Source organism: Nestor notabilis, unplaced genomic scaffold (assembly GCF_000696875.1).
Source record: "Nestor notabilis isolate BGI_N333 unplaced genomic scaffold, ASM69687v1 scaffold8156, whole genome shotgun sequence".
In the NCBI taxonomy this organism is placed as follows: Eukaryota; Metazoa; Chordata; class Aves; order Psittaciformes; family Psittacidae; genus Nestor; species Nestor notabilis.
The window spans coordinates 25,740-37,489 of record NW_009933261.1 but is presented as its reverse complement, the minus strand read 5'-3'; the positions used below and the strand labels follow the sequence as shown (position 1 = coordinate 37,489).

The following is an 11,750-nucleotide window of genomic DNA, read 5'->3' as shown; positions in this document are numbered from 1 at the left end:
CGCCACGGGCGGGCTGCCGCGGGAGCCTCCGGAGCGCATGGGAGACCCCCGCTTAATCGCTTTCCGCGCTGAAGATACCGCTTCTCCATTCAAATGACTTCGAGATCGGGGGTGGGGCGTTTTGCAAATGGTCTCGAAAGAAGAAAAGACAAAGGCAAAGCTGTAAGTGATGGGTTTTTTTTAACCACCGTTCTTGTGACATTCGGCAGCTGCAGCGAAATGACTCAGCAGCAGCGCTCTGCTTGGGTTTTCCTGGTGGAATTCCACTTTTGAAAGCGAACGGTAGTTTGTCTTTAACAGGGCGGCAAGTTGAATTGTACTGATGTGAATGTTCGAAGTAACTTCCGGTTTAGTACGCTGAAAGTGCAGAAAGTGATGTTTTACCCGTGACTTCTCTTCAAGAAGCAAGTTTATAAACGGTTTTATTCTGACAACTTGTACTTAACATTTCTACTGCTAGCTCCATTTATTTTTTTGACTTGTAAGAAAAAAGGTGCTGTTTGTCATGACAGGAGAATTCTGTATTTTCCAAGTTTTCTGCCATTGAGTAATTTGTGAGTGATTTCATAGCAGTGGGAAACAGCACTGTTGTGTGCATAACCAGCTTTTGTATGCAGCTGAAACAATCACCTAAATTCATCCTAAATGCACAAAGTCCTGCCCAAAGTTTGTGAGCTGTGGGTATGGTGTATTTTCCAGAAATATTAAACAACAACAAACACACCCCCCGAACAAGACCAAAACAAAAGAACAAAGCAAAACCCCCCAAAACCTGCTTTAAGTAAATCTTAGTTGTAAACTTGGCCTGACTTGCTGGTTGTTCTGAGTATTTTCCTTCGGGTGGTGACCTGACATGTTCTGATGCATCACCTGCTGTGAAGGCAATGCAGGATGACAGGATTAAAGCTTCTGGAGGAAATCATGTTTGTGCTTGACTGAAAGAGGAAATGGTTATAACAAAAAGTAAAGGCAGGAAGAAAGATAGTAGCCATGAGTAATGATTTATAAATGCAGTCCTTATTCTTCATGCCTGGGCAAGGGAGAGTCTGGCAACAATGCTGTTATTCACAGAGATTGCCTATCTGGGATTCTGTGTGGGGCAGTAACAAGGAAAACTAATGAAAACAAAAAACCCAACCCTAAATACCACAACATAAGCTGCACTTGTGACTTTTACTACCAGTAAAAGTCTGCAGAACTGAGATTACATACTGATTTAACTCTTTAAATCTGTACTGATGTTGTCCTGCTTTACCTTTCCAACTGGTAACTTCCAGGCTCACCTGAAAGCTCAAAAAGCAAGTAAAGAACAGCAGTTTGAGGTAATGAACAAACATTACCAACAGCTTGAGAGTCGCCTGGACGAAATGCTCTCTAGGATTGCAAAGGAAACTGAGGAAATCAAGGACTTGGAGCAGCAGCTCACTGATGGTTAGTTTTTCTTTTTGTCTGACAGTGTTTCTTGTATTTAGAATGACAACTGAATTGAGGATTCAGTTTTGGTTATTTTTGCTTAAATGAAATGAAGAATGTAGGATAGGGTTGAAAAGCTGTTCTTAACTGATCTAAAAGGAGACTTCATGTGAACGTTTGGTTTTCAGCATGTTCACCTCACTTGTACATGCTTGGGGGAGGTACTTTGCAAGGGGGGGTTATCTTCTAGCCTTTAAACACAGGCATTTTCTGGTTGAGTTCCAGCTACTTGTTTTTATTACATATTGCAGCAGGCAAACATCTTAACGGGAAGAAAGGCAGGTTTGTTTGTTTTGTAAATAAGTGTGGTTTCTTAACCTCTCAAACTTGTTTTGCATTTCTGCAGGTCAAATAGCAACAAATGAAGCACTGAAAAGGGATTTAGAAAGTATTATCATTGGATTACAGGAGTACCTGGAAAGTGTTAAGTCTCAGGCAAAACAGGCCAATGATGAATGTAAGGAGTTGCAGAAGGATAAAGAGTCTTTGCTAGAAAGACTGGCAGATCTAGAGGAGGAAAGAAACAACCTGGAAATAGTTGCCATGGATGCAGAAAATATGAGAAAAGTAAGACTTAATGTTGTGTTTCTTCCCAAATTTGGATACCTGGGAATAAACCTGAAAGAAAAAAGCAAATTAGCAAATTGCAAATAGTAAAGCACAGTTCTTGGACAAAATATGTTTTTTATATGATAACACCAATTAGATGTGCCCACACACATCAAGAACAGACTTAGGCCTTTAAAACCAGTTGTAAGAGACACAGTAAATCTGTACTTTATGGGAGATGTCTCAGAAATGCAGGCTTTACTTTTCAGACATTACTACAAATGGATTTGCAGTTGATATCATAGAGAATTGCATTAGTGCCAAATCTGGACACAAGCTAAGAATGAGCACATTATCAGCCTGCATCTGTCTTATCAGCCAGTTACTTAAAGAGCTGTTTTAGCATCCTGGTAAGTTTTATGTAAACCTTAATACCAGGGTCAAATGTGTATTGCTTTAAGCTACACCTTTTAACTTGAGCACAGATGTCTGTACAGTCTGTCACAGCTATGTGATTGACCTGACCTTTGTATGTCCTAGTGCCACCTAGCTTTAAGTTTTAATGTTTCGAGATGAGGGTTAGCTTGTCTATTTTGATCTATCTGCTGTCACACTGATGATGAGTTCATGAGGCAATATACTCTTTAAGAAATCCTGCCTCTCTGGTGTTTATACTTCTAAAATGAATGTAACATTCCAGGAAATTGCAGTGCTAGAGAGTGCACTCAGAGAGCAGCAGGAAATAAATGAGTCGCTTAGAGAGGCACAAGGGGACATCAGTGCCTATGAGGCTGAACTGGAAGCTCAGCTAAGAGATAGAGACGCTGAAGCCAAACAGCAAAAAGAAGAATATGAAGGACTGAAACGACGTAGCCAGGTAAGAACAGAGCTCTTGTGCTGCCAAAGGGATAATTTACTTCAGGATGAGAGACACCCATACTTTCCTCCATACCATATCTCAAGTGTGGACTTGCAAGTAATTGCTAGTTTAGGTATGCCCCCAAATGGAAGACAGTACCAATCTGCTAGGATTTATAGCTTTGCATTGAAGTAAGATACAGGTCATATGGGGACCCTGTAGAGGTCCATAGTTAAAAAGAAAACATAGTCCTCATTGTTTGGAAAGAGACAACTATGCCAACATCAGAGAAGTGACTCTAAAGCAGTCCTGTGAAAGTAGCAGGTGAAAGACAGTTTGCCTTTGCTCTTTGTAGCAGAAATTGAGTTTTATAGCAAATCCTTGTGTTTTGTAATGTATTATAAAGTAATAGCTTTCTGCTGAGGAAGAATAACATACACGTTAATTTGTATAGTCCCATTTATGTTGCTGTTGGAGATCTTAATTTGGTTTCATGTATGATGATGTACAATAACTACTATCCTGGTTTAGTTTCCATTTGTCAGAAGCCAATGTGATAGTTTTCTTGCAAGATGTATTCCACCTGCACATTCCAGATTGCAGCCAGGAATGAAAATGCAAAACAATGAAGTGTTCTGTCCCCAGGCTTCAGAAAAAACTTGGAAGCTTTCTGTAGAACACTGATAAATGTAAATCTGTCAGTTACCTGGTGGGTAGGACATGCTCATGCTTAGGTATGGATTAAGATTTACTGTACCAGCCATATGACAAAGATGATTTTTTAGGAAACACACCTGTAATGTATATATGGTGATGGGTTAATTTGGGATGGTTGGGATTTTGTTGGTTTTATTAAGGGTGCTGTCATATTGTTGTAAGATATACAGCTGTTGTTTACTTGGGTGACAGGTTGGGTTGGGACTGGGGATAACAATCTGAAGGCTTTCTGTGTTTGTAGATGGAACTGTCAGCCCTGCAAGCTGAACTTGAAAAAGAAAGGCAAGTGTTGGACAATGCTCTGACTAAAGCACAACTAGCGGAGGAGAAGGAACAGCAAAATTATAAGCTCCTTTCTCAGTTCAAACAATTGCAGGTGAAGTATTTGTTGCCTTTAAAAAGTTACCTGGTACACAGTATGATTCCTTACTCCCCCAAGTGATAAGGATTTTAAAGGATTCTGTATTAATTTTGTTCATCATTAATTTTGTTCAGTAGTATTTATAATTTTCCTGATTTTAATTTTCTTGTCCAGAGACCCTGCACCATAGTCTTTTATCTGTCTCTTTTAGATACTTAGATTGACCTTTGAAATCATTTCAGAGCTGCTCAGTTATATTACAGAGGCATTGACACATTGTTATACGTATCTTAATTTCCCACAAGCTTCATCCAGTCCATGTCAGTAAGAGAACTATCTGGATGAAGAGTTAAAAAACTGAACCAATACCTAAAGCAGATTTATTGCCTCTATTTGCGTTCTTGTTTTGTTGCTGATACTGGTTCAGGCCACACTGAAAACAATGTTTGGACTCTATTTAAAAAAAACAGAAAAAGAAAAAAAACCCCAACAACCCCCCAAAACCCAACAACAACAACAAAACCCCAAAGCAGATGTAAGTGTTAAACTCTTCTATCATTTGGGTGTTTGCTTACTTCTGGTTGTGTGGATGGTTTTTGTCTGGGTTTTTTTCAGGGAGACAATAATCTCCTGAAACAACAGCTTGAAGATGTTCAGAATCAGCTCAACCATGAGGTTGCAAACTTAATTCATCCTGAGGAAGCCTTAGCTCGTATAAATGAACTCAAGCAACAACTTCAGGCAGGAGATGGAGAGATTAAGTGAGTAAAATAATAGTACAAACAGTGTTAGATTTGTGAAAGTGGAGCACAAGTCGAATCAGGAGCTGCACCTGAGTTACATTGTACATTGGATGTCTTAAACTTGCACTATTGTATTAGGCTTCGTGATTTCAGGATCTGGTATCACAGTTTAAAATCACTATTTTCTCTCTTGGAACTTGGATTGTTTCTCTTTCAGATGTCAGAATTCAGCTGATGTTTTAGGGAAGAGCCTTGCAAGTCTGCAGAACGAATTTAATGACATTCTTGCTGATGCTCAGAGGGAAAAAGAGAAAGCATGGTCGAGACAGAGACAACTGCAGGAAGAAATGGCATCCCAGCAGGAAAAACTGGAAGAAGTACAGGAGAAATACAGACAGGCACGTGTCAAAACAACAAAGCAGACTACGACAGTTTCAGCTTGGTCTAAGAAATGTAACTTGCAGCTGAAGGATAAGTTTCACACAGATGAGGCTTTGCTACCCTCCTTCTTTCAGAGAAGTATAATTTTACTTGTCAGAAACAGATCTGACAACTTGAATCAGAGCTGGATGCTGTTACTGGTGATTGGAAACAGGAACACTAACCATTATTAGAGTTTTGATTTTCCTATTGTGCACAAATTTGTATCATGTTATAATTTTCATTACAAAGAAACTGTAGAAGCAGCCAAAAGATTCTGAAAAGAGAAGACAAATAATTGACCACTTCTATGCTGTGTGTCCTGTGAAATTCTGGTTAAAGTAGTGAAATGCATCAGCTGTTCTTGCTTTCTTTTTGTGTTATCAGCGTCTTTAAGTTCTTTTAAAACAAAAAACCCTAAAATGCTGGCTTATACTTAGGACTATTTTAAATCAGGTATTTGACAGGATGTATGCTCCTTTGCAACAGTTTGTTGACTTTTATTACATAAAGCTTGCAAGAATGTTGCTTGGAGGAGAAGGGTTTAATATGCATTAAAACTTGCATGAACAGTATCTAATTGTAGCTGTATGATAACAAGGAGAGACCCATTTTTTTGTATTGATATAACAGTGGAGTCTGATTTTTATGTTTTATTACCAGCCTTTATGATTTTTGCCTAATTATTTGATTAATTAGAATTTAGACTCGGTGATACACCTCAGGCAGCAAAGACTTCAATTATAGATAGAAAAATACAGCCATTAACCTTCTTGAAATATCACTATACAGACCACTACCAAAATAACTTGCGCACTTTTAAAATGTAATAGTGCAAAGCACTTTTTTCCTTTCTCTTTTGGTACAAAGTATGCTGGTAACTGTATTTCCCAAAGTTGTTTCCTTACTTCATTAAAATAGGGTGGCTTTTGATAGGAGGGGGGAAAAAATTGTTTCTGGCTACTCATTCTAACTTACTGCACTTGTAGGTTAAAGCTGAAAACAGGCAGAATAAGAACAAAGTCCATCAGTTAGAGAATGAAATTCAGCATTTGCAGGAAAAAATAAAGAACATGGAAGAAATTCAGGGCCTTGCTGATCAACAGCTCCAAGAGGCAGATGAAGAGAAAGAGACTATTCTTGCTCAACTGGAAGATCTGGAGAAAAGGGTAAGGATGAGTAAGGACAAGTCCATGCACTGTGTCTGAGTGCTCAGGGAAAAAAAAGATTCAAAAACTGAATTATTTTGCTTTCTGAGATCAAATACAGGAAGGAGCAAGGTTAAATAGAACAGCTTGCTTTTCCTTAAATTTTATTGGTTGTCCTTGCTTTAGTTTTTTTCCTGTTACTTCTGTGCATATAATACAAAACGGGAAAATAGGATACGGGGTGGGGGGAAGCCATCCCAACAGAAAGCCTTTCTTCCACACTGTAAGTTAATTTAAGTAAGTTTTTACTTTAAACTTACAAAACCTTTTGTTTTCCCGGTTTCAGAAAAAGCTAGAAGATGCCAGGGCACAAATGCAGTTTGACAGTCTAGATAAGGAACTGAAGGAATTGAAGAGAGCAATCATCACTTCAGATAAACTGGCAGCCACAGAGCTCTCCAGTGCTAAAAATCAGCTAAAGGCTCTTCACGGGACTGTGCTCAGAATTAATCAGGAGCGAGCTGAGGTAAATCAACACTGATTATTAATTACTTGTACGTGAGAAGTGCTTTCTAATACCATCATAATGGGAGCAGTCCTGGTGTTGTCTTCTAAAATGAGCTTCAAGGCTTTAGTCTGAATTGCCTCACTGCACAGGACTTCTTGCTTTGAACAGAGTCTCATCTTGAAACACAGTAGATGAACACCTGAGTAAATCTGGGTATGGACAGGCATTCTTGCTGTGTGTTAGAAGCTGAGGGACAGGCAAGATCAATCTTACTAACTGAAAGACAAGCAATAGATAAATGCATTGTTAGATAAGGTAGAAGAGCAAAAGAAGGGACTACAGAAGTTCGTGCTTAGACTTCAAGTTCTTAAACGGAGAACCATTTTTGGCTCCATAGGAACATCTCTGTAGAAATACTGTAAAGTTAAAGAAGAAACATACATATTTAGCTAGTTTCTGGCATTCCAGAACAGACAGGTGCTGATGCTTCTTATTAGTCAGCTTTTCCCAAAGCTGCGTGAGACACCTGCAACCTTGTGAAATATTCTTGCAAACTAAAGCTCAAAATAACATTTCAATTCTAGGAGATTGAGGAAGCTGAAGAGTTCTGTGCTGAGGCAGCTCGTGCGGCCCAGGACCTTGCCAGGGCAGAAGCTGAAATAGAATTGTTACAGCAGCTCCTCAAAGAGAAGGAAGAACAAGTAGGTTGCAGTGAATCTTGCTCTGTATTATATGAGGAAGATAAAATACTTGGATACATGCATTTTGCTGAATGAGCATTTTTTGTAGGGATGGATGGGCATGTTTAAAAAAAGCTTTAGCACAATCTGATTTAAACTGAAGTGCTTTGCGTTGATTTAAACTTACACTTTAAATAGTTTCAGCGTGAAATGGAGAAAGCTGGTGAAAGCACTGTCACATCAAGGACTCAGAAGCTTGAGATTGATAAATTAAATGAAGCTATGGAGCAACAAAGAGCAGAAATTGACCGTTTAAGATGGATGTTGGATAATATCGGCACAGGTAATCTCTTCTCTCTCCACTTCTTGCAGATAAGCATGAATGGAGTAGCCTTCACTTTCTTCTCCATATGTCTCACTGTTTGATCTGAGCAGTTGAGAGCTCTGGAAGTTTATTCCAGAACAAACTGTTCAGAATGCCTTCCTGTGTATACAGGATACATTCAGTCAGTAAATCCCTGGCTTCAGTGGATTCTCTGTATATGAAGCAAACAGCAAAGCGCAGTTATGTGAAGCGTGGGGGTCTTCAGATACGAAGAATAGAGGAAAGGGATGGTTGAGGACCAGCACTAGCACTTCCAGGTTTCTAGCTTTGCCACCTGACCTGCCATGTCACCTTTGGAAATAGGAGTGAAGTTTTTCCTCTACTTGAAAATCAGAATGACAGTGTGTTAGTTTTCATTAGTTTGTATTAACAATGCTTTTTACAGCTATTTAGAAAACACTGACTGAACTCTGCGTTCAGTTTATACTGCTCTAGAACATTGTCAGAGATCTGTATGTTAGGAAAAATGAGCATCAGTTACCTGTCTATGAACTTGTATCCCTACAGTCTTAAAATGACAGACTTGCAAGGGTCAGTGTACAGCTACATCACTTCATAACAGCATTTGATTGGTTTCTCCTGGCAGTTCAGGTTTTTAATGTTGTTTCAGATTAACAGGATAACAAAGAGGGAAAAGCTGAATGCAGTATTTCTGACTTCATTTTTGCCTTAGATGCCTATAAAACTGTGATTAATTTACAGGTAACAAAGATGAAATTGACAACTTGCAAGATGAAATTGCAGCACTCAGAAATGTGCTTTCATACCAGAATGATTACATCAGCAGCATGGCAGACCCACTGAAAAGAAGGGGATACTGGTATTACATGCCATCATCACAGGTCAGAAATAAAATCCTATGATGTGGACCGCTATTTGATGTAAGAAAGTCCATTGTAAACTTGCTAGGTATGGGAGAAACTTAAGAAAAACCAGAAATACTGAAACAACATAGGACAATGTTCCCTGATAAAGCCTATTACTGTGTAGGAATCAAGTGCATGTAAAATTTAGAGACAACTATTCAAACTGCAGTACTGTAAATTCATTTAGGTAAAGGTTTAAAGGGGACATCACAGACAAATATTTCTTGCAAAACAGTATTTGTCTGAATTTAAGAGAAATACTGTGAAAATCTATTTAGTGCTCTCTTTTAAAGCAGCCTCATGCTTGGAAGTGAGAGAAAGCAGAGTGTGTGTAGCCTGTTCTTGAAAAATCAGCTTTAAATACGTACAACAGTTAATTTCACGTGATCTGTCATTTCTGGATTAACACATCCTGGTTCTTTCTTTAGGCTTCAACTCCTGCTTCCCACAGCACAAAAGACTCTGGAGTTTGTTTACTGTGTTGTGGCGCATCCCCACCCAGGAGAGGGGGTGGTGAGGACAGGCAGTGCAGGAAGGAAGACTCGCCCAACCAAGGAGGATGTTGGGTTTATTCACCACTCAGAAACAGGCTGCACAAAACAAATTCAGGTCAAGGTAAGTCAGGTTCATGGGCTCAGGATGTTCAGGAGCAAACTCAAGGTGGGTTTGCTTAGACTTCATGGTGAATTCTTTTATGTGCATGTGTGAATTATAAATGTTATTACTGTTGAACTGAATATTCAGTTTAAGCATATTTACTGCTTTTTTGTACATTACATAGAATTTTAAATGTTCATTTGAAGAATGTATTTTACTAGAAAATTGATTATTTTTTTTCTTTTTTAAAAGATAAAAGAGCAAAAGGTGGTGGTGAAGGAAAGGAAGAAACTCATGTTCCCAAAGACCCCCCCTTTGTACCACCCCCTGGGACAGTTATTTACACAGTCCTTCCAGATGGTGCCCCTGTACCTCAGGGAACTGTGGTCTATGGCCCTCCTCCTGCAGCAGCAAGTGGAGGCTCAGTGGCTCCTGGATCTGTTATCTATGGCCCACCTCCTATGGGAGCTCAGGTTGTTTACGGCCCTCTTCCTCCAAACTTCACTGTCCCACTCATTCCTGTTGGAGTGCTTCACTGCAATGTGCCTGAACACCACGATTTGGTAAGATACAGAGGTGTAACCACGGGCAACTGACTTATGAATGGATGAGGAACATCTTTAAACACACACTTTCTCAAAAACCAAAAGCAAACCCCAGACCCCTCATTTTCAAAGATTACATTAGTCCAGTTTAAAAAAAACTGTAATAAAAAATCCCTGCTGGGAAGGTTCTGGATCTGAGTAAGCTTGATGAGAATTCTCTGCCTCCCATGCTCATGGTCTGGTCTTTGCTCTCTGTAGCTGCTCCTGGGTCTCAGGAGGACTGAATTAGAAAATAGGTCTTCATTTTGTTGTTCTGTCTCCTGTATGTAGGAGAGTGAAGTCTCAAGGCTAGAAGACACCGTGTATTACTTAAAGTCTCGGAAATACAGAGATAAATGGTCAGAAGCAGCAGAGCATAAATACAATAAAGAGACAGAAAGATTGCTTCAAAATGCTGAAGAACTTCTGCATGAAAGGGAAGAGTTGGAACGTGAGGTAGCAGAGCTCCAACGAGCAGCTCAGAAACATAACAAGCGCAAGTAAGAACATCTCTAGAATGCAGTTCAAGTAGCCATGTGGAAATACCTTTTCTCCCATTAAGTCCATTTTGATTCATTTACAGTTAATGTAAATGGACTGGAACTTCAAGAGGCACCAGGCCTGTGGCATTACGTGTTTTAATTCCATGTCTTTCTTCCTGACCTTTTAGAGACTTTATTGAAGGGTACACAGACAACCTTATTGCAGAACTGCAGCTAGAAAAGACTCTTAAACATCACGAAGATATTGCAGATGAAATTGAATGTATAGAGAAGACCCTTCTGAAGCGTCGAGCAGAGCTTAGAGAGGCAGATAGGCTGCTTTCAGCAGCTGAAGTGGAACTTGAGAGCACACGGGGGAAAGTAAGTAAAGGCGTAACTCTAAAGTGCAGAAGAATTTGTGTGTTGGGGTAAGATTGTTTTAAGCAGAGAATTTTTGTTTGTTTAAGCAGTTTATTTTCACTCGGATAATCTGAAGCCTCTTAAAATGCTTCTGTATGAAAGTAAGTTGTTGGATAACCTGTGCTAAACGAAAATGCTTCAGTGCTTGCCAAAGAGGAGGAAGCTTTTCTGCTCTGAACAAGAGAGGAGAAAAGGTTCTACTTTGTGTTATGGAGAGGGAGAAAGCTCAGGTGGAATATCCAGGCCAGGAGGAGGTCATCTTTAGATGGCTGACTTGCAAGTTATGGATGTGGAAAGCGTAAGATGGGAATGTATTGTCTCAATAATGTTCAATTTTTGCTCTAGACCAAAGACACTATGCGAAAGTACAATCATGCCAAGCAGCATTTGTCCTGTACTGAAGCTGAGGCAAAGGAGCTGGAGCGAAGGGCTCAGGAAACGGCCACTAAGCTTGTGAAAGCAGATCAGCAGCTAAGGTACACTGCTCTTGTGAATTTGTGTCAAGTGGGGAGGAGGAGAACAAGGTTCTTTCAAATATCAAGATAGTGCTTTTGGAGAGGGAGAGCTGTTAAAATGTTAATACAAAAAGGCATAAATGCTTCTTTAGGTTATTACAGGCGGATACGAGGGATTTAGAACAGCATAAGAGGGAACAAGAAAGTATTTTGAAGGAAATCAACAAAATGGTGGCTGCAAGAGACTCTGAGTTCCAGTCACTAAACCAGAAGGTAGAAATGCTAACTGAGAGGTGAGCATTCTTCTTTTACCATAAACCGTGTTCAATAAAGATGTCCTCCTGTAAATTACTGCCTAAGGTACTTCTGTTACTTCTGAGTCATGTTTTTATTCTCACTGTCAGTCTTCAGAAGCTTCAAGGAGATATTCAAGTTGCAGAAGGTAACGAAGGCCATCACCTCGAAATCCTTAGAGAAGCAGAAAGCCTTCTTCAAGGCAAGAA

General features: G+C 39.6%; 1 protein-coding gene across 1 annotated transcript in view; it reads left to right on the top strand.

Annotated features, from left to right (window-relative positions):
* Positions 1–300: 300 nt before the first annotated feature.
* The window catches only part of CNTRL (centriolin), a gene marked incomplete at its 5' end in the record, with an annotated part of 22,600 nt that continues 11,150 nt past the window's right edge, over positions 301–11,750 (top strand). The window contains 19 exon segments of the mRNA XM_010016785.1: positions 301–372; positions 1,278–1,431; positions 1,820–2,040; positions 2,723–2,899; positions 3,840–3,974; positions 4,575–4,720; positions 4,920–5,100; positions 6,112–6,291; positions 6,617–6,796; positions 7,363–7,479; positions 7,657–7,801; positions 8,546–8,685; positions 9,138–9,324; positions 9,559–9,869; positions 10,182–10,390; positions 10,561–10,753; positions 11,138–11,268; positions 11,400–11,540; positions 11,652–11,750. The exon segment at positions 11,652–11,750 is cut by the window's right edge and continues 46 nt beyond it. Coding sequence (XP_010015087.1) covers positions 301–372; positions 1,278–1,431; positions 1,820–2,040; positions 2,723–2,899; positions 3,840–3,974; positions 4,575–4,720; positions 4,920–5,100; positions 6,112–6,291; positions 6,617–6,796; positions 7,363–7,479; positions 7,657–7,801; positions 8,546–8,685; positions 9,138–9,324; positions 9,559–9,869; positions 10,182–10,390; positions 10,561–10,753; positions 11,138–11,268; positions 11,400–11,540; positions 11,652–11,750 — 3,119 coding nt within the window.